This window comes from Aphelocoma coerulescens, chromosome 7 (assembly GCF_041296385.1).
Source record: "Aphelocoma coerulescens isolate FSJ_1873_10779 chromosome 7, UR_Acoe_1.0, whole genome shotgun sequence".
Classification (NCBI taxonomy): Eukaryota; Metazoa; Chordata; class Aves; order Passeriformes; family Corvidae; genus Aphelocoma; species Aphelocoma coerulescens.
In genome coordinates, this window is record NC_091021.1 from 19,622,787 (window position 1) to 19,650,641 (window position 27,855).

The following is a 27,855-nucleotide window of genomic DNA, read 5'->3' on the forward strand; positions in this document are numbered from 1 at the left end:
CCTGCTATAATTGGGAAGCTGCCACTTTGAACCATATAACCCAAACCATTCAATGCTTGATCAACATTAACTTTCAAACATCACATCACTATATAACTTTTACATCAGGAGTTATTAGATTATTGGGGAAATACAGAAGACCATGTTTTTTCTCAATTTCACCTCCACTGACATTTGATAGACAGTGCCACCAAAATAAATGTAGGTGACAACTGGTGATTATTCAATATTTTTGTTACTTTAAAATTAATATAGATTTATCTACTACATTTCATGTAAGTGCTCCACATTATCTCGTCCAAAAGAACAGCCAAATGCCACACAGAAATCCACAGTATTTAAAATTTGAAAGACAGCTTCAAAGAATATTACCAAGAGCAAAATTTTTAGAATGCATTCTGTAAAGATTCTTCTTCCCTGTCTGCAGTTCTAAGCTTTTAATCAGGTATTCTCCTCCTTGATGTTCTGCTTCTCCACCACAGTGAAAAGGCAGTTAATAGATCTGTTACTACATTTGAATTTCCCCATCTCACGTGCTGTTATAACATTCTTTTTTAGATTTTCTCCCACATGCTATTCTGGATAGAGCAATCTGTTATTTTAAGACTGAGCATAAGTAGATAATGTCTTAATTGTTGTACATTTAAATGGGAAAAGAAAAAACTGAACATTTTAATTTCGTTCCTTTTTGCTGATGGTCAGTACTTTTCAAGGCCTTCAGTTAAAGATTTAAAATTCTACAGTTTTCCATTTGTTCTACTCACAAGCCATGAAACATTTTTTGTTTTGTTTTAATGGAATAAAATGGAGAGGTTACTTTTTTTGAGAAAGTCTTCCTAAAGGATGCAAGATTTTATCATCATATTTTATGCAAGGAAGGGCTGGGACAATAGACAGAATACTGGGGTTCCACGTGACTTTCCCGTTTAAATGTCTCCATGACAAGCTCTGTTGTATTTTTAAACATTATTTACGGAACTTGGTATAATTCCTAGCTTAAAAGGCTTTGAAAGTTTTTACATCTGTTTTTCAACTTTTTCAACACTGAACCAGCTGCCAGCTTTGCCAGCTTGAGATAAAGTCCTGACAAGCACAAAAAAACTGGGATAATATTTGATGTTTATAAACAAACACCAGAGAATATACCCACTTTCTGCAGTGCATTTTGCCAGTGTAGACAGCATGAAGTCATTTAAAATTTAGCAATATTAGGAAACAGACTAAATCTCTTCTGACTTTCTCCTTAAGCAGGCTGGCGATCGGCCTGTATGTTGGAATCACTTGTACTATGAACCAAAAAAGCAACCGACCACATGAATAAGTTCAAGACATCAAAAAGCGCATTTGGAAAGTGAGCAGCTTTCTCATAGCCTCTCTTAATGGATTATCAAGCACACTTAAACATTATTTAACAAAAATATAATCTCCACAAACAAAGCAAATGTTTACTGCTAAGGAGAATGTATAATATCCATAATTTGTAACATATCTTTGCCTGGAGCCTTCCCAGCGCCTTCCCCAGACTCTTGGGCAGGAAGAATGAAAATAGAAATGGCTAGAGCTCCAGGCATCATACATGTTTCTCTTCATTAAAAGGTTTACAGTGACCACAGGTACAGTAGAGCTTTATAGAACAAGATTAAGTTCTTGCCTCAGACAAACTGCTACCTCTTTTTCATAGGTGTAATATATTAAGTAAAGCTATTAATAGCCATTTCTTAAGTGAAAGGAACAGAGAAATATTGAGGGCAAGTGATAGAACACAGATTACACAGCAAATTAGAGCGAGAATGAGGAACAGAACATAAACCTCTACTATGTTTTTGCATTATAATTCGGGGGGTGCCTAAACATTCTTGGTATTATACTGACAAGCAATCATATGAATCTTTATCTTGAAGAACCTATCCCTGAAATATAGCAAGTTTATGGTAAGCTTGACTTGTGTACCCTTTTTTACTTAGAAAATACAGTATTTATCACACTCAGACACTGGGATAATATTTGATGTTTATAAACATCAAAGACATAGACACACTGAGTCTATCAACACTCAGTTATTACTATTGTAAAAAAAAGGTTTTTATAGTTCTGCTTTTCATTCCTGACCAATGTTTGCTTGTTCTGTTGTCCACACCTTGCTGTAAGTTAGATTCCTTCTTTTTTCCTCCATTGTCCAATTTTATGCTACATGAGGTATGATTCTTTATGAATGAATAACATTTCTTGTTCTCACAATTTTACTATGTGTAAGGACACCATTTGAACAACCATCTTACAGTATTTGTGTGAATACAGAAGTGGGAAAGTAAAAAAAAAGAAGGAAAAATAGGAAAAAAACTGAGTGAGAGCCTGTGAAAGCATCCTCTCTGATTTTAAGAAATGCTTCCTGCCTAGAGGCAGCTATATATTGATAGAAATAAGACTGCTGTAACTCCCAAGGTGATCTAGAAATTAGTATCCATGTGTTAAAAAGGAATTCTGTATTTGACTTTAGAATAGATGGGGAAGAATAATTCAGCATGGCTGGAATGAAAACATGTGAAGCAACGTTCTGGTGTACTTGTGGGGTATGCCCAGCCCCCGCCCTGGAGGGACGTCTGCTGAGATAAGGAGAGTGCCTAACCCTCCCAGCAGAACTCCCCTGGAAAGGGAACTACTCTTAGTTATGGCAAGAAGAAGACAAACCCGGAATCCTCTGGGAGACCCTATGCAGATCCTTTGCAGTCCATTGGCCCTTACCCTCTGACACCCACCCCCTGTATCCCTATAAAGCCAGCCCCCTGCCCCGGAGAGGGAAGAGAGGTTCGTGCCTGGCTCGCCTTTGCCGGACTAATAAAGCTGCCTCGTGTGGAACAGCTGCACGGGCCTCTTGTCTCTCTCTCCCTGCTCTGGCCTGGAGGCTGCCCTGCAGAGCTGAGCTGGAATCACGAGCTGACAATCACTAAAGAGCTGACAGCTTCTGCACGGGCCCCCCTGCCAGCAGCTGAGGGAAGACACCGAGCCTGGGGAAGACGGTCTCTTTTTGGGACCATCTCTCCAGACCGGTCACAGCTTCCTCGGTCAGAGCTACTGACCCCTCACCAGCTGCCATATGTACTAACCTCTATTTTTCAAGGACTGAAGAACTTTTATTAAAATAGAACTAGTGGAATACTTAACACTGAATAAATTTCTTAGAATTAAACTTCCTATAATTGTTATTACGTCAAAGCTGTTAATGAAAGTGTATTGATGCTAATTAGCCATTATGCTTTGGTATTGTTAGAAAACACACACAGTTAACTGATAGCTTATAAAAGGGATATTGATAACAAAGATAATAGCCAGAGCTCATCCTTACACAACTGTGACATTGGACTTCCTCACCAAGTTTTTCCCCACAAGAGTATAAGACATAAGGAATGCAGGAGTGGAGTGCTAATGCTGAAATGGCAAAACACAAGAATTTCAGTCTAAAAGATGCCAACAGACGAAGAATCTTTTTCCTCATTACAAGTGTGGAAATTCTGGCTGGGTTTTCAGAAAACACCTATTTGCATAAGGATAGAAGATATCTGCATCTCACCAATTGTCGCTGTTATCCCCAGAGAACGGTGAAAATCACGACATAAAACCAGGTCAGATGATATGGCCGAAGCAAGAGCTCCGCTCCATTTAATGAAAAGCTCATCTTATATAATGTGTTTCACAATAAAGAAATTCCATGATTGGCCCTTGGCTAGCCACCCACCACAGTAAGTAGCTGAGTGGTATAACCACCCACTTGTGAGAATAGTATTCTCACAAGACTGAAAACAATTCCATTGTTCTCACAACAGCTTGCAGGTGTAGAAATGGTTTCCATTCTCTCAAACTGCTGTCCATCCAGTTTGCATGAGAACGAAAGCTTTCACAGAGAAGCTGTGAGAAGCTGGATTTCTCTGTTTCTCAGCTAAAGCATGAGAAAGGAAAAACTTCACAAATGCTTCAGCAGCTGGAAAATTCCTCTGCTCCTGCCTTTTAGCATCCACAACCAATGAAAATAGTTTAGGGAAACTGGTGGAAAAGTTTCAAAGAGTACCTTTTCCATAAAAGAAGCAGGATGAATTAATTGTTAATGTCATTTTAAACGTGGTGTTTTACTAGCATAAACATTTTCTTTTTATTATTAATTTTTAACCTAAAGGAAATAATAGAATATAAAATCCTCTAGTAAGTTGCTTCATGGAAAAGTAACAACAATATGTTTGTCAGCAACAAACTGATGATAGCAACAAATGTGTGTAAACAGACTTCTTTGAGCTCAAGGTCAATAAAGAGCTCCTTCAGTTCAGAGGTCTGAATAAATGTACTGAAGTTAAGCCTAGCTATACTGCCCACAAAGAAGCTGACAAAAGAAGAATGAAAGAAACTAAAATAAGATGATGTTTCAGTCAGTGACTCCAGAGGCCAACCCAAATGATCCTGCCAAAAGGGGCCACCCTGTTTCTTTCTACAACTCTCCCGCTTATTCCTGGTCATGTGAAGCATTCCCTCCTTCACTTCAGCTATATCACCTGAGGCACCACTCTGCAATCACTAACAGAGTAGAAAATTATCTGTGTGTTTCTATTGGCTTAGTTTTTTTCTCTCACTGTAGAAGTTCAACCTCAGGAGGCTTCTGACAATCACTGAAGCTGAAATAAAAATGGCATCAAGAGTTTGTTCCTGGGAGTTGAGGGAAAATGAGAGAAAGAAGCCAGTTCTCTCCTTTTCAATAGCAGTGCACTGCTAGATAAGCTCTCCATGTCTCTCTTTCACATGCTCTAAGTCATTAGTACTGACATTCAAGTCTGCAGGCTTGTTCTCAAGCATAGTAACCTGAAGTGATGCACACCAAAATAGGCAAAACTGGCATGGCTCCACTGGAAAGATAATCCTACTAAAAACCCCACAGGTGCTGAGTCAGTGCAGAATCAAAAGACACAAACCCAAAGCACCACCCTGGAAGACTTTCATATGAGACAAAACATAGATACCTCCCAATCAGTTGTCATCACCAGTGACTCCCTGGGCTACCTCAAAGAAGAAGTGCTGTTAACACAAGCATACTGATGATTTTCTAGTTTTTGGAAATTTTCAGCCTGTGGTCTGAGAACATTTTCTCTTACTTATCTTTTAAATGATTGATCTGTAGTGTTGCTCTACTCCTAAATTTGGGTGTCTGTTTTTCTTTATTTCTGAACACCAGGAAATTAATGTACATTTAATTGTACCTGTCACGAGCGCATCAATAAACAGAAAAAGCATGTGCTATATTCAATGTTGTAATAGAAAGGTTTTACTTAACATGGGTTTGAATTGGCCTTATTTACTTTGATGTGGTGACTATACACTCAGATGACTTCAACTGATCATTACAAATGAATGTCCATAAATTTTCTACTGTTGTGGTGGCTAAGTCCACTTTACACCCCCCAAGTTGCCCTAAAAGTGGTCTCTCCTTACAACAGTGTGCTAGAAAGTTCTCCCTTTGTCTAGATTCTGCTGGCCACTGGCCCTCTCCCCCCTCCCATCCCTTCTCCCATTTGCCCCTGTTATATCATTCAACCTTGCCTCTGCCCCCTAGCCCTCAGACCACTGGTTTTGGATACTCTGCCCGCCTTTGGGAGCTTTTGGGATAAAACTGGCGCAGGCTTTCAGTTTTGTGCTCTTCTTGCCGCTGCTCCCTTCGGGGTGTTGCCATGAAACACCTCGGAATTGCCTGCAGAGAGCCCCTCTCGCCTCCCTGTCTGCGGTTCGTGCACAGCCTGTGGGTGTGAGGGCTGTTCGCGACCCTGCGAGGGTGAGGTTGTGCGCGCGTGGGCGCTGGCAGAGCGCCGCCTCAGCGTCTCCACGAGGGACCCAGTAGCAACAAACACGGCATCGACCCACCGAAGCCCTCCACAATATCCTACAGTATCATCTGGTCATATGTTCTTCTGCATGTCAAATTTTGTACTGAAAATTATGTTGTAGATGCATTACAGAGGTTTTAAAGGCTTTTAACTGGTAACAATTTTCCTAGAGGGTACAATAGCCCTATTACAGAGCCAAGTCTTTTACTATTATGAGGCTATGTCAATCCTCTGGGGAAAATTACAATTAGATGTACTTGGTGGTTGGTTCTTCTGTAATAATATTATGTTTGTATTCCAGTATTAACTGTCTGGCCCACAGACTTAGTATTTTGCAGGGATATGCTCTTGCTATCTCATCGAACTTTGTACCAATTTGATCAAGTTTAAAATCTTTAGAATATCATTCTGAACAATATGTTGTAGATTTCAGTGGTAAACAATAACTAGATTTCTGTCCTCACTGAGCATGCTCTCAACCCTGATCACAGTGGTCTGGTGCTTCACAGAACAAGCAAGGATACCACAGTATAATGCTAAAACAATCAGAAAGATTTTTTTTGAAAATAAAATATTTAAGCTGGATTAGGTGGTGATGGGACAGACAAGGAGTTAAACTCCCTCAGATGAGTACTGATTCATACTAGGGTGCTGGGAAGCAAAATCCTTCCTACATTCTAGTCATGTGTAAGGTGCAGAAGCTTGTCTGTTGCAGCACACCCAGTTACTACATGAAAAGGCTTGAGAAAAGAAATGCTGTCTTCTTTGTCATTCCACAATATGGAGCTCAATCCCAGAAGAATGTATTGGAATACCATGACAAATCCATTCCAGAGCTCCTCTTAGCACAAGGATCATTCCACTCTGTCTATATGTGCAATCAGGTCAACAGCTGGAAAAACTCTTATACCTCTTGGACCAGCCATGCAATAGCTGCAGGCAGTGTGCTCTGTGAGGTGCTATATGGGGAAGGAATCTTAGGAAACTAGAAAAAGCAGAAACTTCTATTGTAATGCTAGCATAACTCCCTCACCCACAGTGAGGTAACAGATTTCCAGGTATGTTTCCCCAGAAAACAGAGAAAACAACAAGAACAAACACACACACCTCACAAAAACAAACAAACAAAAACCCACCACCCACAGAAGTCAGCTTCACCTTGAAACTGTACTTAACAGCCATTCCTTTATTTTTAACTTATACATTTTTGTTTGGGCCTTTAGCATTTAAGCCACAGAGTTTTATGGCATGTAAGTATATACATGTTTATGACTTATGAATCATAACATCTAATTTACTTAATCAACATTAGTAGGTGGTTATTTATAATAATGGGCCAGAGCTTATCTAACTCTAGAATTTCATATTACAGAATGATTGCTGAGCTTGGGACAGTGTGTTCATTTGCATTTAATTCTCTTTTGAAACAGTGAAATTCTGCCACCCTCTGGACAACAACTAAACTAAGACATATTTACAATCAGCCTCAAAAGATGCCACTTCTGCTGATAAACATGCATTGCTTTTTAAGCACATTTATAATTAATTACTAGGCTGAATGAAAAAAATAGAAGTTGTTATTAAACTACAGACAAAACAACTACTTTCAGTACTGAACAGCCTTCTTGCTAATAGGATTTAATCAAACAGCAAACTTCAAAATTTTCTGTTCTTAACTTTTTCTAGTAGACACTTGAATGCTCACAGTTGTATTTTTAAAGATCTATTACCAAAGCATGATATAATTTTTCATGCTAACATGTATTTCCACAAATCAGAACATTCTGGAATTATCAACATCTTTCTGACCAAGCCAAATGAGAACAAGTATAGAACAGAGTTCAGTGGGAGAAAAAAAGGCAAAGAAGGTTGCATTACAGCAGATCAAAATAGCTTTAAAAAGTATCAAAGGGAAAAGACGTCTCTTACATTCACATGGCAAGCAGCACTTATTGCTAAAAATACTGCCGAACAATACATTGATATGATCATTCAAAACAGTAAAAGTCTCATGCCAAATTTCAATTTGTGCTTCCAGTGTAAATGTGGGGAAGGAGGGCTGTAGCATAAATGTTGCTACTGTAGCTGGTACAGTACCTTGTTTTGGCTATGGAGCCTAGCTGCTGTTGTTCTTGGATGAGCTCAGCCAGCTGTTTTTGCAGAGACATATCTTTACCATGTACTTGTTTAATAAACGGATGTTCCAAAAGATGGGTGACTGAAGGACGCTTTTCAAAATCTTTGATTAGACACCTGTGACAGAGAAGTAGGGGTCTCAGACAATGATCTTATTTCATTACAGCATGAACTGAGTCAGCTTACTGTGTGGCTGTTACTCTGGGTTTTTTTCCACTTATTTGAGTTCCTCATTATGTAACAAGACTCTTCACATTGCAATAAATCTGGCATAAAATACTTCGCTAAATGAATGCACTCTACAAGTATACAAGTATAAAGGCTACAAATTTGAGCTTCTTTAATCTCTCTTTTAACTGTAACTAGATAAAAGGAAAAAATGACATTGTATCCTGTAAGAGCTGTACAGTTATATACAGAAAAATTAAGATGAATAGACAATACTTCATTCACTTTAGTTTTCTACCTACTCTCTGATGAGAGTTTGACTATGAACTGTAGGACATAGCCTATTAAAACCACGACTGAAACCTGTGGTACAACACTAATCAGAATGACTTCATATAGAGCTTTGTTTTTAAAATGAATGTTACGGGTAGATATTCTATATTGCCATGATGACTGTCAGCATAAGAATTATAAAAAAATCTGCCAACCTGTATAATTCAGTCTGGAAGAGAAAGGAATGAGTCAGAATTAAATGCTAGCCAGGGTACCAAAGTTCTTTCTGTGATAGAAACAGGTGAACTAGTAATGAGTAAAGAAATACGTCCTATTAAATCAGCGTAAAATAAAGTACCATGCTAATTTATATAATCGAGATTTAAATTTGGAGAAGCCAGCACTCAAGTTGAATTATTTTCTGCATAATAAAGCTGAAATAATACTGTTCAAACAGAAGAATGGTCCAACAGGATAACACTGCTTTCAAGTATCCTCTAATTAATAATATCAAAACATTCTGTTCATCTTGCTCAAATAATAATGATATTGAAATTATTTGAGAATATGAAAAAGAAGTGCTGCAATTCAGTATATACCTCCCGTCTAGTATTTATAATTTTAGCAAATTATAGCTCAAGATTAATTTATTTGATGAGATGCATTCATATTACATACTTCACAATTTCATTTCATATTTGCTGAATAATTACCTAAAGTACTTCCCTTGTAGGGCCAAATATCACAAATAAAGACTATCATTTTAGCCAAAAGTTCAATGAAACTTTAATTATATTTTATATTCTAGTAATAAAAGTAACAATGTACAAAATTTAAACTACATTGCAAAAAATCATACACATTAATTGATTTCAAATACTAGCAAACACATTAGCAAGTTATTAAAGTTTAGCCTCACCTCAAAGACTTTACTGAAGACTAAAGTCTGGTCTTTAAATGATCCTGAAATATCTTTGAACATAACTTTAATAGTTTAGGTTCCCAAAAACCATTTTGCAAACCTCTTCTGTACATCTAGTCCAGAAAAGAAAGTCTGTAAAATGTGTTACCAGTTTTGGAACTATTCTGGTGGATTTTGCTACAGGCTAGAACTGTAGTCTCCTGATACAAACACTAAAGCAATACAACCTGCTTTATCTCCATCCCTCTGAGTGCAAGGCTATAAATACCAGTCCTTCCCCTCCATGAAAAGATCCATCATTAGCCTTGAACAGGTTCTGACAATCCCCCCTACCCCTTTTCTTTTTTGTAATCTGCGAGTTTTAAAAGCCAATACACCCACACAGACAACATGGTCCATGCCAATCCTTTTTTAAATTCATGTTTCCTGAGAAAAAGGAAAAAAGCATTTGAAAAGAAAGACAACATTAATCAGGAAGACAGAGGAAAAGAGAACAAAACAACAAATGCCACGCGTTACACAAATTCACAGATTGATGGCAAGTATCTGAAGTGGAGATTTCAGTCTGAAAAGCCCATGCACTCATGATTTTTACCATTCTATCAATAATTCCAAATTTACAGTATTTGTTTTATTGTTAATATATAAATGTTCTTGTTAAATTTGACTTCATCTGAAGTTTTTCAGTACTATAACTGAATCCAAGTGAATCTATGTCACAGAGTCATGAATAGTTTGTGTTGGAAGGGACCTTTCAAGGTCATCTAGTCCAAACCCCCTGCAATGCACAGGGATATCAACTATATCATGTTGCTCAGATCCCTGTTCAACTTGACCTTGAGTGTTTCCAGGGATGGGGCATCTACCAGCCTGTGTCAGTGTTTCACCTCAACGTAAAAATGTCCTCCTGACATCTAGTCTGAATCTACTCTATTTTAGTTTAAAAGCATTATCTCTTGTCCTATCACAGAAGGCACTCGCTTTTCAGATAATAACACTAGAGTTTAAATGGATTCTCTTCAAAAAATTACACAGTTCCAGAGAGGATATCTTGTGTTTATCAAAAGTGGGAAGAACATACAAACCTTTGACCTGGTAGCATGCAGTTATTAATATGAATTCTCTGAGCTCTGAACAATGCACCCACAGAGACTCTCTACAGACAGGATACAGAAGTTGCATGAGAGTTTATCTGCATAGATAGCCCCTAGGTGAAACATCCAAATGTCCAGGATACTGCACTCATAGTGGAAGCCCAACAAGAAGAGACATTTTGGAGAAAACATTTCTTAGCTTCTCTATTGCACACCTGAAATTGGAGTTTTTTAGGTCTGGCAGATGTTTTAATGAGCACAGGTAAGTTCTATGAAGGAGGTGATCTTGGAGATCTTTAGGATTATCTTTGCTTCTGTTACATAATCCTGCCAATCCCCCACTGACTATTCACTTTGTGTGCATGCTTCACCCTTGCAATAATTGATGTTTTTCTACTGTCTCATATAAATGCAGCCTTCATTCTCTGGTAGTAGGATATTGCTGCAGTCTGTGTTCATGTAGGATTTTGCTTGAAACAAAACCAAAACTTTGCTAAATCGCAGGATGACTAAGTTAATGAGACAAGGCACATCAACATGATTCTGTGATCAAACTCTGTTCCAAGCTGAGACAGAGCACACCTCCTATTGTGTCAAATTTGTGCCTGCATCAGAAGAACAGAGTCCTTTCAGATGGTTAATGAGATGACACAACAAAGCAGAGAGCAAGTAACTAACAGCTGTGCAAGGGTGAGGGAGAGCTGCTTAAATTCATGTCTGTAACTTTGTATGTCAGTACTTCAGGGAAGAGACCGACTGAAATGAACATTTCCACTGGAGTTGGTTTAATTCATCAAGTCAAACGGCAAGTTCCTGGCACTTTAAAAACACAGCATCAGACAGACCAGGCAGGCCACAGGGAACTCAAGTCTGTATGGCACACACTTCTTTAACTCTAAATAGCAGAAGTTTTGACACAGTCACTTCCAGAAACTACTCCTTACAAGGCTTCAAATGCAGTAAACAGCTTGCAGCTTAGTCACTCCAAGTATTGTGGGCTCACTGTGTACTCAAATATTCCGTGCCAATTTGATGTCTCACCAGGCTTGCTGTGATGGAATGTCATGGTAAGCTGTCATGTGACACTGAAAACATAGCCCTTATGTTTCTCAGTGCATATTCCTTTGTCTTTATTCCTCTCTATGTAGGAAAGACCTATTAATACTCTGCTTCTGCTTCTACACACTGTCAGTTCAACTGTGTTGCTTTTAGTGCAACATGAATGCCTGCTGCTGCTGCTGTTCTTGATCAACATCATCTGTAAAATAACAATTCTTGGGCCACCACCTAAGTGCTAATGAAAAATGAATGCATCAGACTGCCAGTGTCACTGCAGGTGTTCAATAAGGTGTCGTCGTCATCCTCCTGGAAGCAGTACTGACACTCTAATGCTCTTCAGAAAAATAAAATTAATATAGAATATCAGTTCTTGAAATGCTAAATCCTGCACAAAGGTGAGAACTATCACAAAGTTTTCTACTGACCTGCACTCTGACAGAATTAGAATGTGTGGAAAAGTTAATTATATGGGTGTCTGAGCTCATCATTGCCAGTAAATTCAGTGAGGAGATGTATCTAACATATAGGCCAGAAAAAAAGAAATCAAGAAGTAATTAACAAAAATTCAGTAATATTAACATTTGAAGGAGTACAGTAACAAAACAGCTTTTACAATTTCACTCATCACAAAATATTCTGAAATCAGCATGTGCACTGTACAAGTGAAAAACAACATTTAAAAGCCCTATTAAGGAAGGATTTGCTTCTGAGCAAAAGAGAAAACTAAAATATCTTCAGCTTTTCATCTGAGCATTTATTTAAGACCAGTTTGGATAGTTAGCTCAGGCACTGTCAAACATCAACCACGCTGCAATTATTCATAAAACCAGTAAATGTGCTGCACCTGCAAATTCAATTTGTTTGGCTTGTGGAAATTTAAAAAAAAAAAAAGAAAAAAGTAGTGCATTTGTTTGAACTGAGAAAATTGACCAGCAAATCTACTACGAGATGGGTTTCAAATAAGGTATGATGAAAGTATCACATTTGGTCTGCTATTTTTTGGATCTAAACAGAAAGGCTAAGTAAGTAGAGATAAAAAAAAAAAGTATGTTTGCCTTGACAAAAGTCAATCCATTATCTAATTTGAAATTCTAGTATCTTCCATCATGCTTTCTTAGCTGAAAATTAATTCTCAGAATTCATTAGCGTCACTACATTAAACACAGGTTGCAGCCATTTGCTGCAATCTCACAGCCAGGCTCCTAAGCACCATTTCCATTCTGCCACAATAACAAGCAAAGATGAAGCATTTATTAGCAGAGGATAAGAGCAGCCTCCCATCCACATAGGCCCATCTGAGACAGCCTCTAAAAATTCACTGGCTGCTTGCACTCGGATGATAACATTGTTGGAATTGCTGGGTCTCGACAATGTAAACAGCCATTTCAAAAATAGCGAATCAGATGGCTGAAACGGAGAGATATTTATCAGCATTCATGAGCTAATATTTACTAATGAATAAACGGAAAGAAACAGATTTCATAAGAACTGCAGTGGTGGTCTAAGTCTCCTGTGTGTTCAGAAATAGAAAAATAATTACTAACGTCACTCACTATTGCAGCCAAACCTAAGTAGAGCAGCAGCAGTTCTTTCTTTCAGAAATTCTCTTTCATCAGATCTATTATGATCTATTTGACCCCAAGTACTTTCTTTAAAAAGAAAGAAACCAAGCAGCTGTAACTCTCATAGCTTAGTTACATTATGATTTATCGCCAGTATTTTGTTTTCTTCAATTATTACATTTTATAAATGCCACATTTTCTGATGATTTCTTATCTGCTAGAAGTGTATTGCTAGAACTCATTTTGTCTCATAACCCAAATATCCAACCAGACATCAAGCAACTATTTAACATCTACATGCACAGAAGATCCATAGGTTAATATTCGGAAGGAATTATGACTGTCCATCAGACTCTATTAGAGCTGGGGAATTCACACAACAGCCTCTGTGTGACAGTGATATAAAGTCTCTGTGCTGTTCAACTGTTATCTGTTAGCTAAAGTCCTCATTGCCACTCCTCTGGTCCCTATCTCCATGCCACTCCCTGGCTCATCAGGGTGCTTTCCCCATCACCTGTTCCTCTCACAGCTCTAGACCATTCTCCCCTGCCTGCCACATATTTCACTCCTTGCACAAGTACCTGCTGTCTAGCAGTGAGAAATCTTTCCAGGACTCTTATTAGGATAAAAGAGCTTTCCAGGGTCTTGAATCAGACTTCAGGCCATCCTGAGGTGCTAAGATCCTCTCCTCCCAATCCCAGGAAACACAGTTACCAAATTACTCCCAAAGATAGAGATGGCTCCACTAAGGTTCTAGAGTGGAAATTTCCCAGAGGAAGAAGAGTAAGGTCATATCTTCTTGAAAGGAGGGAGCATTCACTCCTAAGCAGGGAGAATGAGGTCTCTAGGTTCTGAGACTTTTTTTCACTCCACATACTTGCCTGATTACTTACATCACAAGGTTGCCTCATGATGCAAGATTAATGAAATCAAGACCATGACCTCAACTGGGTTGACTCCCCCAGCTTAGAGAAATGGAAGGACAGACACTGACAAGCAAGATCATCTAGGCCAGGTACATTAGGTCAGAAACTTTCCAGTCAAAGAAGGAAAAATAACAATCTCTGAGATTTTTTTAGCTGGTTAAAATGCTCAGTAACTGAGTGTTCCTTCTACCTCTGTACCACATGTAGCTGTGGCAGGCACTGGTCAGTTACATGCAGCAGAGAGGTGGAGAAGACATTTCATGAATTACCTTTGCAGTAAGATGCAGGAATGTGCCTGCTTCTCTGACATTTCCCTGCTTTCCACTTCCAGGCTTGCCCAACCCCCACTGCTGCAGGTCACTAATTTGCAAAAGTGAACTAAAAAACTGTGACAGCTTTGCCAACACCATTTCTGTTTTCAGTCCTAATTCAGCAGGACTCACAGGATAGAAATAACCTTATCTTCAGGACTATAAATAGCTGTCCCTTTGCAAAAAGTAAATGCTGGGCACTAGGGATAGGTTAAATAGGTCTCCTGTCTTGCACAGCATCCCATGCTAAATAATGATTTTACTGTTCATTCTGCTACAATCAGATATCAGTATGAAAGACTGAATTTATGACAAAGAACTCAATCATCACATGCATGGTATAAATTCTGATGGTCAGAACACATTTATAACCTTATTGATCTGCCTTTTGGTAGCAAATGCTGTAAATTACTAATCCTCCCCAAGAATGAGACAAATACTCAAACAATGAAATGTCACCATCACCTCTTTTCTTAATAAATCTTATTCCAGTTTAATGTTTAACATCAAGCACCATATAGTATAATTCAGAGCACACATCTGAAACATAACAAAGATTCTATCGCACTGAAATTGTAAAATTAGGTGTGGTAAATACCTTTACCTCTTCTAAATCTTCAAAAATTACAAGAGGTTTCCCAGCCTTATTTGGGCTGAGTAAGCATTACAATATATTTTGGCTCATATACATGGTTTAGAGAACAAACAACAAAAACTCTACGGAGTGGCACCTCTTGTAGCTCTTTAGCATGGGTCCGACAGTTGCTCATGTTGAAATCTTTGAAATTTTACCAGTGACAACAGAAATACAACCAGAACAACTCTAGGGAGCATCTCAAAACCACAAAATACATTTATTTGTTGTATGATTAAATTGATGAATAGCCTTTCATCAGCAATTGGTCTGCTCTGTTTCTTTGGTCTGTCCTTGAAGGCCCAGAAAAACAAAAACCCTTCAGAACCTTGTACAGCTGAAGCTTTTTATTAGACACAGTATGTTTTGCATGTGTACCAGATATTCTCCCTTACGTACCTATCCCACTTTGACACTATAGCATGCAGCTGATTTGAGGCAGGCTTTTTACTACAACTGCTCATTAGAAAGTAGCATTCTTTCTGTATGTCCATTCCTCTGTATAAATATATATGTTCCATGAAATGTTCAAAAGTGGTGGAGATCTTTTGCCAGGTACTAAAATTCAGTATTTCAAGAGTCTGCATCAATGAATGAAATGCAAAAATGTACAGATTTGGTGGTAACCTTACACATCGCAATCTGTATCTTTCTGGCATTTGCAAACCTCTGCCTTCCCAGACACTGAAATTAGTAAGTTACATCAAATGCATATCACGCTCTCAGTGAAAGAAACAGTAAAATGTTCTTCATGTAATATGAACAGAATGTCACTAAACAATTGCTTAGATTGTGAAAAAACTTTATCTGCATTCAGATAAGTTAAATATAAATGGACCACTTAAAACCCATATAATCTAGATGATCTCTTAACTGAATAACTCTGAATGTAGACTCATCAATATGAAATTCAGCTTGCTAAGCCACGTTTAAACTGAGTACAAAAAAGGGAGTTTATCAGGACAAAAAAACTTGTATTTGTACTGTATTTGCAATGTCATTGCTAAAAGTTACATTCTGATGATAAATGTGACCATAAATCCTTAAGTTCACATTTTGACTTTATTACTTCCTGAATTTCTTAATTCTTTAATTCCCTTCAGCTCAAGAATGACTAATTAATTCAAAGACCCATAATAGCTAATCATTGGTTAAATAAATTTAGAAGAAGAATGTTTGTCTCTGGAGATACCACTTCTAGTTTTAATTAAAATTACCATTTTGTGATGTAATGTAAATAAAAGTTATTGCATTCTTCTGCTACAAGAACATATTAACTCTTGTATTTATCCCTAGAGATCAGTCAAGCTTTGAAGTGCCAAGAAAATTATTTGCCACTGCTGTGGTAGTTTACATGATCTTAGAGAAACGGTAAAAATGCTATTGATATGTAGATAAAATAATTAATTATTTATCAGATTACAATGGGAGAGCCAAATTTTTATGCACAATCACAGTAGTACAGATAAATACACATACATAAAACTTTATTGACCTTTTAGAAGTACGTATGTGCTGCCTGTATCTTAGTAGATACCAAATACAAAATTGGGCTGGTGTCAAGAGATGAGAGCTAAAATTGTGTCTTCTCTTTATTTTTTAAAAATAAAATATCTAACTCAGATTCACTATCTTCATTGTAAAAATCCTTATGAGAACACCACATTACAGTCTTCATCTCAAGTCAAGGTTAACAGAGCTGGGAATAGAAACATATATTCACCAATCTAAAAACTATCTTGGCACTCTCCATTCAGATTTTGTAAATATTGCATCTTACTAAAGTGCTGCTGCAAAATCATCATCTCTTGGGGCAGTAGTATCATAATTAAAAATAGAGACTTCATTTCTGAAAAATATATGATCACGATTTTAACAGCTTAAAGAGTTACCAAAAATGAAACTTCCAGCTCAGGCATGTTGTAAATCACTGTAATACGTTAGAGACCACTTATAAAAAAATGCCTCTTGAGACGATGGCATTTCAAGGAACAGCAAAGTGGGGTGAAAAAAAGCTACAGTGACAAGGTTTGGCAATCTTGGCATAAACAAAATTATCGCATAAACCAAACTGAAATCAAAAGCTTAGCCAAAGCTACATGCTCGGCTTTGGTCAGTACACAGGTCTGGCCCTCAACTTGAATAGATAAGCTTGTTATGCAAATGATGTTAGCATCAAGAAGGAGGTAGATAATGAAATTATTCAAAAGCTAATCACTCATCACAAGGGTGACAGAAACATCAGGCAAGGTCCTAACATATGGATAAAAGGCAGTATGGAATTTATACAATCACTACTTTTAATTTATCATAACTAGGCTGTCACAAGGCGGGCATAAACAAATGCATAACTAATGCATATAAATGAGCCAATTATCAGTAATGGCTAAAAGGTTTGCAGTTGTAGGATCCAATGTTTCATGATATAAATTTTTCTAGAAAATCCACTAATGTAAATCTAAGCCCCCATAAATACATCTTGTAACCTCTGTATTGTAACAACTTTACAAACACATGCCCAAGAATACAACAACGTCAGAGAGAATTCAATTTCAGTATTCTCTTAAAGGCAGCCATAACATAGGGGATTTATTACAATTGTTGCACTTCTCCATGTTAAGAGAACAGGGTATGAGCATATTTCCTTAGTTCATTGTGCACATCACTGTAAAAATGAAAAGCAAGATTTGAGAACCTGCAAAAGTTGATGGTGAGGAAGTAATTAGGCAAAAGTAAATAATAATCCATGTGATTAAAAAGATACAATTTGAAGATATAGACAAGAGGATAAGATTAAAAACAAATTTAGCCATAAAGTATTAACATCTGACTTGTTTTATGAACAGTACACGCTGAACTAAAGGACTGAACAAATGCTAAGAAATGTTTAACTGAGTTTTTGTGTTGTTCTCAAGCTCAGTGGGGACTTCTAAAAGGGAAGATACCAAGAAAGAAAAACTTATATAACAATGCTGAAGGTTAATGCACAATGCTCCTGAGACAGGAATGTAATCTTATTTACCAGGTGCAGTGACTTTCTAAAGCACAAGTGGAATATAATCCACCAGTGGTAGTCCCCCAGAATACAGCCTTTAAATACAACACAATCAATGGTTTCTTATAATAGAATGAAATTCATCTATCACTTGGTGACCCCTGTACTTAAACACTGAATCTGCCATAGATCCCAATGTACACTGCTGTGTAAACAAGGACAGGCATTATGGAGAACCAGAACTTGGAGCAATCTGCTCTAGAGGAATGTACTTCTACTACCTGCACGGAAGAGATTCTGAGGTACATTGCAGCAATCATAGCAATGGCCTTCCTCTGTAGGTCAAACATTACACTCTGTCTCACATTCCTGTCTGGTTAAAGATCAGCATAGTAAATAACACTATTTGTCACAGATTACTAATAAAATTTGCACCACTGTTTTTATTTTTAACTTCTGAAATGGAAAGGCACTACTATGCAACAAGCTGAAAAAAAGTATCAGGTAGGATATTGTACTCTACAAGTAACTGGATACACCAAGGAATAGATTCAAAAGGCAGATGTGCATATTTACAAACCTATCTTGAAAAGTCAGTACTGACAAGTGGTGTTATAATAGTATTCCCCACATTACACAATTTGGGCTGTAATAGGTTCCAATGAAATACCGAAGAATACTAAGAATCACTCATAAAGGTTGCAGTAAGACTTTTGAATATAATGCTAACAACTGCTAAACTGTGATTTCCTAGTTTCACTGTAAAAAGAAAAAAGTAAAGAAAAAGTTTATTTTAGTTTGGTGACAGCTGCATTCATTATGCACTTTGTACTACTGGTGCTCAATTACATAGTGGATACACAACCTACTGAACCTTAGTAAAGTGGAAAAAAGGCAATAATTTTCTTTCTTATCTTTCAAATTCTTATTTTAAATTGACCAGTATTCATTTTCACTAATCCTTTTTTCTGCTCAACACAAAATTTCACTGGAAAACCATCAAGGAAATCAGGTATATTTTATAAACTTGTTCCAGGTCTACAAAAATCAAGAGACACTCAAATGAAGAAAATTACGTAAGAAGATCAAATTGCGCTGTAAAGCTTTCAAAAAGTTAGGCATGGTCTAGAGTCTATGAAAAGAAAACTGTAGTCAAAAACCTGCAAAAGCAAAAACTCCGTAAGAAAATTCTGTTTTCAGATTGGCACACATAGGTCTTGCTGAATAAGCTGTTTTTAAAAGAAAATAAAACTCACTGTGAAATGAAATGGTTGAATCCTCTGCACCATTTTTCAGGATGTAGCAAAGTAGGTGGAGGGTTTCTGAAAAACAAATATTTGAGATTTCAAATGTTAATGTTATCTCACAGATAGTCATCAAAGATGTTACTGTTTTCACCAAGGAGAAAATGATAATTGAGAAAATAATAGTCAAATTGTCTATGTGTCACCTTTGGATGCCTGTTGTTTTTTTCTTGCTGTTGCTTATTCACTGACAGCTCTCTTTTCATGTCCTTCTCCTTTTATGTCAATACCTGTGAAGTTGGTAGTCAGTATAGCTCACAGTGTACTTCCCAACACTTCCCTTTTAATTCAGCCTGACTGAAAATGCAATATTAATTTAGCCATGAAACCACTTTAACCCTTTGCCCAAGATCACTTATTCTGATCAAAACTTTTGAAGTTTGAATAAGAACAACCTGTAGCATTTTCAGTCTGGGTTTCAATCTATATTCAGTTTGGATGACACTGTAAGCTCTAAAACTGTTAAAAATAGATGTTATTTTGAAACTGACATCTAGCAGACAATATTTTTACATTACATAGTAAGATGGCCTTCATAAAAATAATTTTTTCAACTCTGGTAAGTTTCATATTTGACATATAATTACTTTCCTTCCTGATTTTTACTGTTACAGTTTAGTTACATAAACATACAAAGCAAGACTATAGGTCACATTAAAGGAACCAAATTTTAAGAGGCTCAAATTTAAGTGGACTAACTTACAGCAGGAATTGTTTGTAAAATCATATATTATATTATACTGTGTTATCCTCCAGAGGTTTCCTTTGAAGCTTAAAATTTGCTAAGTGCTGAAGCCTAATTTAACTTTTTAAGATTAAACTTGTGGTTTATGAAACCTTAATGATTTATCTTTTGCTGTATTTGAGGGTCATGTATTACTGAACTGGCAGGGAAAAACAATCACAGTAAGGCTTATTCTACAACAGAAACACACAGTAATAATCTGGATTGTATCAACACAAATCATGTCATTTATACTGTGGCCACATTCCACAGAATAACACTCCGAGGAAACATCTCACAAAACAAAAAGGAAAACAGCATAAGCAACATAAATTAGTGCTGATTTGCTCAACAGGCATGAGTTTTTCATGCATATTCATTGAAAAATGCATTCTATTTAACAATTACTCTAAAAAATACAAGCAAGTGGGTTTGAAAAAAAATTGCAATGTGGCTTTGTAATAGATGGGCCACTTTTGCTCATTTTCAAAACAAATGCAGCCATCAAATTATACTGCAGGATGACAAGTTTGCTGAGATTACTATCTTACTACCTTTCTCTTTTGCTTCAGAAGACTAAGGGAATACAATTTTCTTCATGAAGTGAAGAAATCCAGAATGCTTGCGATGTGCATTATTTAGCAAATTTATCATTAGGGAAAAAAATATATGATTGGTTATTTTCAATGACATTTCATGGTTGTCTCCCCTTTACCAAGCTCATATGTTCATGCACATCACAGAATCTGATTTTTAACAAGCATTAAAAAAAAAAGACGACTATTTCCAGGAATACTTGTAGAAAAAAAAAATCCTATATTAAAGAAAGATAAACTTTAAAAATATCTTTGTCTATAATAAAAATGGTTATCAGTCCAGACATCCCACATATGTGACCTCTGAAAACAGCTTTGAGAAACAGCCAGCTGGGGTTAGTGTATGTTTCAGTCTACTCTGCAGGAATGGTACTCTATCTGACATTTTGGATTCTGATGAACAACTAGCTTCTATTGTACTGTGAAGTACAGTGTATTTCCTTTTAGAATTATACTAGTACTGTCTACTGAATATTTACTGTGAAGTTTTGAATTTCATAGAAAAGTAATTTGGTTTTTCAGAAGCTCAATTACTATTAATGAAATACACAGTTTTGTCTTTTCTGTTTACAATGTTTCAAAAGGCTTTCCAGATGGTAACAATGGTACTGACAAAAAGCATATGGTTTGGAGGCTTTGTTAACAATCTCACAAGGAACTTTCTGAAAAAAGACACAGAGATACTTTACATTAGTTGCAGATGTTAGGATGGAAACAGGTGGTATTTCATCATGGAAGAACAGATCAGTAGAGTAGATGTCATTCAGGAAATACAGTTTGTCATTTGCAGGTTAATGATCAATGAAGAAAGCCATCTTTTCAACCATACAGAACATGTTTTGTCTAAGAAATTACTAAGCTACTAAGGTCTCACTGACAGCTACTCTCTTTGGCTGACCCAAATCAACACAACCAAGGAAGTACTAACTGCACAGATGTTATCTTGAGCCTGATACTTTTGTATTTGTTGATAGAAGATACTATGTTGTTCTTAGTGCTTTTGTAGCAAAACCATTCAACTCTGTACTTACACCACTATAAACTGATGTTTCTGGTATCCCATCTGTAAAATTGAGCTGATAAACAAAATCAGAACCTTAATTCATTAGCATATGTAAATTACCTTTGTTCCCCTTGATTAAAAACATTACCTTAACTACAAAGTAAAAAATCAGCCCATCCTTTTCTGACATCATGTGAATAAATGATTTCCAGAAAGAGGCATAAGAGCATCAGCTTCCTACCTTCACTTTGCCTAAGACACTAGAAACTGTTTCATGGTGATAGCAGAAGACACGACTGCTTCCATGGCACCTTGGAGTTGGATTTCTGCAGTAAAGGCTCTAAGTTCTAGGGTAATAGGAAAAGGAAGATATGCAAAGGTAACCCTAAATTGTTTTCGTAAGCACACCTAGTCTTTTGCAGTTTGAAATTAATAGTCCATTAAGATACCTGTAAGTCATATCCCGATTCACATCTCATTAAAGAGAAAAGTAAAACAACTCACACGCATCATCAGATGCTAAACCACAGAGAAACAACACTTGCCTGACCACTTCAGCTCAAGGATGAAACTAGGACCATTTTGGATTCCAGATAATGTTAATTCCATTATGGAGTTCTGTTGCTTTTGTGTACTTGCACCAGCCAACATCATTGCATTTCGCCAACACCTGGCTATTTCTACAGCACTCAAAACACACTCATAGAAAAACCAAAAAGCTACCTCTCGTTAACTTGCTGACATAACTTATTCTACTTTTTTCACATAAAATTAGAACACTCTGCATGCAATCTTTCAATCATCTTTGCCACATGTATAAGAAGCTGAGGCACAATATTGTCTCATTTTCTATTATATGTGATGGAAATTTTGAGAAGTAGATAGGAACATTATTGGAAAAAATAGCTATAATTGGGTTTGTCTTTTGAAAATGTCCTCTTTTGATGCAGGACGAGTAATCAACCATTTATTTCCCAACTTTGCCTTTTTTCCTTTAGTTCATTCTATAATTCATAATTAGTCACAGAACTACATGCTCTATTTCCTTAGGCAGATGCATCGCCCTTATGAGTAGTTTTTCTATCCTTGCATTCAGTGCTTTCCACAGTCATACTAATGCTGTTTTTCACTGGGAGTTTTGCTTCAGCAAAGAATGCAGGGTCGAGACTGTACAAGACACCCACACAGGGGGACAATGTTCCTTCTAAGGACAAGAAGACATTAGCAAGCTTATCAAGCAAGAACTGCTGCTGAATTCTGACTGATACACACACAGCTGTATGCTGGAAGTATTTTAATCTGTAGAGCTTTATGTGTTCCCATCATTCAAGCTGCCTCCAAAGTCACAGCTGGTGAGACAAAATTGGTCATTTTACCACAGTAAGGCCAATGATGCAGTCCAGTGAGCACCACTCACCCTCTACATTAAACTGGGAACCTAATTACAGATCATGGATAATAGATATTTGTTGGTAATGAGAAAACAAATATTTTCATTTATGAAAAAATTTTAAAAACTGAAAACACATCTACTATTTTTTGAAACTACTTCAGTTAACATAGCCATATGTTTTATCAACAGAAATCACGAGGGTGCTTCCAATGACCAACTGCAGCTGATCAACCCACCACATTGTTTCTAATGAGAAATTAGCAGATGAACAACCAACACCTGTCACCATGTACAGGCTCTGACAATCACCGCCCCACACAAGCATGTTGTGAACTATTCTTCTAGCAGACTGAAGAGACTATAGCTCTGTTGACAGTTTCCTAGGTTTATACACAGCTAGATAATACACTTTTCATGCATATTTCAAAACACTAATGAAACAGCCAAAGAAAAAAGACAAATTCAACCATGCATAATAATATTTCCTTAGAAAGGGTTAAAGAAAAAGAATTATTTTTACTAAAATACATTAATAATTGACAATAATTAATACCTCATAAATTCTCATACAAGTTTAAAGTCCTGCTGCTCCAGTGCAGGACTCTCCACCTTGGGTAATCCCCCCAAAATAACCAGGTAATTCTCAAAAGGGCTCAGAAGATTTCCTGATACACTTGGTTTGTGGCCCATTCAAATCAATAAGAGGTGTTCACTGATCTGAAAGAAAAATTCAGACCCTAAACACTCTCCTATTCATTTGTCTCCTACTAAAGTCCACTGAAGTTCAACTGACTTCCAGTAATATATTTCACCAAAGTCCACTCATCAGGAAGCAGTGTACTGTTATCAGCTCTGTGAAGTTAAAATAGAAACTGTAGAAACCTGCAGAAGTGGAGAATCAGTACAAAATCCTCTGTGTATATGGAGGCAGGCCTTTGAAGACATTTTTTTAGGTCAGGAAAGATATCACCAATCTGAATGCTGTTACATGGAACCTCCATGGTTGGGAACCACAGCTGTAATTTGCTCAAGAGACCAGGAGATCAGAAAGAATACAGAATTTACAACAAAACTGGAAGCAATATCAGAAGCATGGGACTGGGGCAAAACCAGCTCCAGGCCTAATGCAATTGTCTGCCTATTGAGTTGATCTATGGGACTCCAAAGGCAATTGAACATCCTCAAAATGCCAAGAATTGTGCAAGTCTTGACAGTATCAGGCACCAATCTCCCTTAAGTCTTCTTAACCAGATCTGTAAGCATGGCATTCCCATATCCAGACAACAAGGCGTAAACAATATCTTATGACTGTACATACCAAATCACAGCATATGAGACAACTGGAAAAGGTAGCAGCTACTTACAGGATCCTCAGTTTCTTAGGACTCAGCACAATTACATAAAACTTTCTTGGGCAAGAGAACAGACTAATGCTAAATCATAGTACTCTAACTATATATAATCACAGAATATACTGAGTTGGAAGGAACCCATCAGGATCATTGAGTCCAACTCCTGGCCCTACACAGGACATCCCCAAGAATCACACCATGTGCCTGAAAGTATTGTCCAGCTTCTTGAACTCTGTCAGGTTTGCTGCTGTGACCACTTCCCCGGGGAGCCTGTTCCACTGTTCAATCACCCTCTGGGTGAAAAACCTTTTTCTGATATCCAACCTAAACCTCCCCTGACTCAGCTTCATGTCATTTCCTCTGGTCCTGTCACTGGCCATGAGAGTAAAGAGATTGGTACTTGCCCTTCTGAAACCCATCACGCCAATGTTGAAGGCTGCAGTGAGGGGTCCCTTCAGTCTCCTCTTCAGGCTGAACAGACCAAGTGACACCTCAGCCACTCCTCATATGGCTTCCCCTCCAGACCTTTCACCATCTTCATGGCCCTCCTCTGGACACTCTCCAATACTTTAATATCTTTTTCATATTGTGGTGCCCAAAACTGCATGTAATATTCAAGGTGAGGCTGCACCAGTGCAGAGCAGAGTGAGACAATCGTCTTCTTTGCCCAGCTGGAGAAGCTGTGCCTGATGCTCCCCAGGATATGGTTGGCCCTCCCGGCTGCCAAGGCACTGATGACTCATATTCAACTTAACGAGGACCCCCAGGTTCCTCTCCTCAGTGCTGCTCTCCAGCCTCTCAGTCCCCAGTCCATACACATAACCAGGGTTGCTCCATACCAGGTGCACAATCTGGAACTTGGCCCTGCTAAACTTCACACAGTTGGTGATTGCCCATCTCTCTGATTTGTCAAGGTCTCTCTGCAGAGCTTCCCTGCCCTCAACAGTCATCAGCTCCTCTGAATTTGGTGTTGCTGGCAAACTTACTTAGTATTCCTTCAAGTTGTGCGCCCGGTCATTAATGAAGATGCTGAACAGAACAGGGCCAAGGATGAAGACTTGCAGAACCCCACTAGTGATCAGACGCCAGCCTGATGTTACTCCATTCACTATAACCCTTTGTGCCTGACCTGTGAGCCAGGTATTCACCCATCACATAACCAGGTTATTCAGCTGTGTGCTGGACATATTGTCCAGAATGATATTGGGAGAAACCGTATCAAAAGCTTTGCTGAAGTCCAAAATTATTATATCTACTGGCTTTCCTAGATCATCTAGGTGGGTTACCCTGCCATAGAAGGAAATCAGGTTTGACAAGCAGGACTTTCCCCTCAGGAAGCTGTGCTGGTTGTGATTGATGTCTGCATCGTCCTCCAGGTACTTTTCAATACCTCCCAGAATAATCTGTTCCATGATTTTACTGGGCACTGAAGTGAGACTGACAGTCCTGTAGTTTCCAGGGTCATACTTCTTGCCCTTCTTGAAAATCAGAACAGTCAGATGGGACCTCTCTGGATTCTCAAGACTATTCAAAAATCATTGAGAGAGGTTTTGCAATGACATCAGCTAGCTCCTTGAGGATTCTTGGACGAATCCCATCAGGCCCCATAGATTTGTAGAGATCCAGCTGGAGCATCAGATCCCACATAATTTCAGGGTTGACTGGGAGTTAGTTGATCATTCTCGCAGTCATGGTTCTTCAGCTCAGGACACTGAGACTCCCTTGGTCTGTCATCCATGTTGAAGACAAAAGCAAAGAATGCGTTAAATACCTCTGCCTTGTCCCTGTCCCTGCTTGCGAGCTGACCATCCTCATCCTATATTGGGATGATGTTGTTTCTACACTGCCTTTTGTCATTGGTATATTTGAAAAAAACTCTTCTTATTATCCCCCACATTTCTGGCCAGCTTTAACTGGAGCTGAGTTATGGCCACACAAATTTTTTCCCAACTGTGGCAAGCAGCATCTCTGTACTCTTCCTGTGTCACCTGATCTTGCTTCCACTGGGCATACACTTCCCTTTTAAGTCTTATTTCTAAGAGAAGATCCCTGCTCAGCCAAGCTGGCCTTCTGCCTCATCTGCTTGAGCTGCAACATTTTGGAATTGCCTGCTCCTGTGCCCTTAGGAGGGGATGTTTAAAAAGTAACCAGCACCGATGGACCCCAGCACCAGCAAAAACACTTTCCTGGGGGCTTTACATACTAATTCCCTGAGCAGCCTGAAATTTGTTCTCTGTTGTCCAGAGCTGAGGTTTTGCTGGCACTTTTCCTCCTGTCAACAGAGATTTTAAACTTGTTCACTTTGTGATCACTGTGGCCAAGACAGCTGCCAATCTCCACTTTGCTCATGAGATGCTCTCTGTTGATCAAGGAGAGCATCCTTCTGAGTCCGCTCCCTTAGGATCTGCTTCATAAAGTTGTCATCTAGATTTTTTTAGGAATCTTCTGGTGTGGTTTGTACCAGCTGTGTGATGCTCCCAGTTGCTTTCTGGAAAGTTGAAGTCCCCCACAAGGACAAAGGCAGTTGACTTGGAAGTGTCCCTTCCTCAAAGAAAAATTCATTAGCATCATTGTCCTGGCTAGGAGGTCTAAAAAAGACTCCCATGATGGCATCTGCATTTGTTTGTTCCTTGATTCTTATCTAGAGGCTCTCAACTATGCCATTGCCAACTGTGAGCTCCATTCATTCTAGCCTTTCCATTACATACAATGCCACCCCAATCCCCATCTCTTCCAACTTGCCTATTCCTCCTTAAGAGCCTGTAACCCTCAAACAGGACACTCCAGTCAGAAGACTCATCCCACCAGGTTTCAATTATGCCGTTGATGTCAAATCTCTAGGACTGGGCCAAAGCTTTGAGCTCCTCTTGTTTGTTCCTTCTGCTGTGTGCACTAGTCTAGAAACGTGTCAGGTGTTGTACTTTGTAGCCAACATCTCATGAAGCAGATTGAGGGATCCTATTAGTTTTCATTTTCTCAAGTTTTGGCATACCATCCCATTACTCATCACTAGTAAGCTTGGTATTTTCCCTCTTTCAAGCTGAAGTTCAATCAATGAGCTCTTGCTAGCTCCTGTGCTGGAGCTCTTTTTCCCCTTTGAGAAAGGCACATCCCGTCAGGTGACAGGAGACCAGGTGTTGAACAGATCATCCCATGGCCAAAAACCTCACATTTTTTCCAATTACACCAGCCTCAGAGCCAAGCATTGACCTGATGGATCTGTCTATTCCTATCAGTATTATTCCTTGCTACTGGAAGGATTGATGAAATCACTACCAGTGCTCCTGATCCTTCAACCAATTGTCCCAAGGCCCTGAAGTCTCTTTTGATTGCCCTCAGAGTTCTATTTGTTATTTCATCACTGACAGCTTGAACAACCAATAACAGACAGCAATCAGAGGTCCTTACTGTGACCTGGAAAGTTTTCCATTTATGTCCCTTGCCTGAGCACCTAGGGAACACTGGTAAAATGACCTTTATTCTGTGAAAATGAAAGATACAGCACATCCTAGGAAAAGGTTGGAGGAAAGGGGGAAGAAGGAATA

At 38.2% G+C, this 27,855-nt stretch overlaps 1 protein-coding gene across 6 annotated transcripts in view; it reads right to left on the reverse strand.

Moving 5' to 3' along the window:
* MYO3B (myosin IIIB) overlaps positions 1 to 27,855 on the reverse strand; it is a 207,787-nt gene that overhangs the window by 113,178 nt on the left and 66,754 nt on the right. For 3 of the 6 annotated variants that reach the window (XM_069020693.1, XM_069020690.1, XM_069020689.1), the window contains 2 exons: positions 19,195 to 19,260; positions 7,956 to 8,111 (listed from right to left, as the gene is read on the reverse strand). In XM_069020693.1, coding sequence (XP_068876794.1) covers positions 7,956 to 8,111; positions 19,195 to 19,260 — 222 coding nt within the window. Of the gene's footprint in view, positions 1 to 7,955; positions 8,112 to 18,638; positions 18,698 to 19,017; positions 19,099 to 19,194; positions 19,261 to 19,388; positions 19,473 to 27,855 lie in introns of those variants that run through there. The other 3 variants (XR_011151957.1, XM_069020691.1, XM_069020692.1) reach the window with 3 other exon arrangements.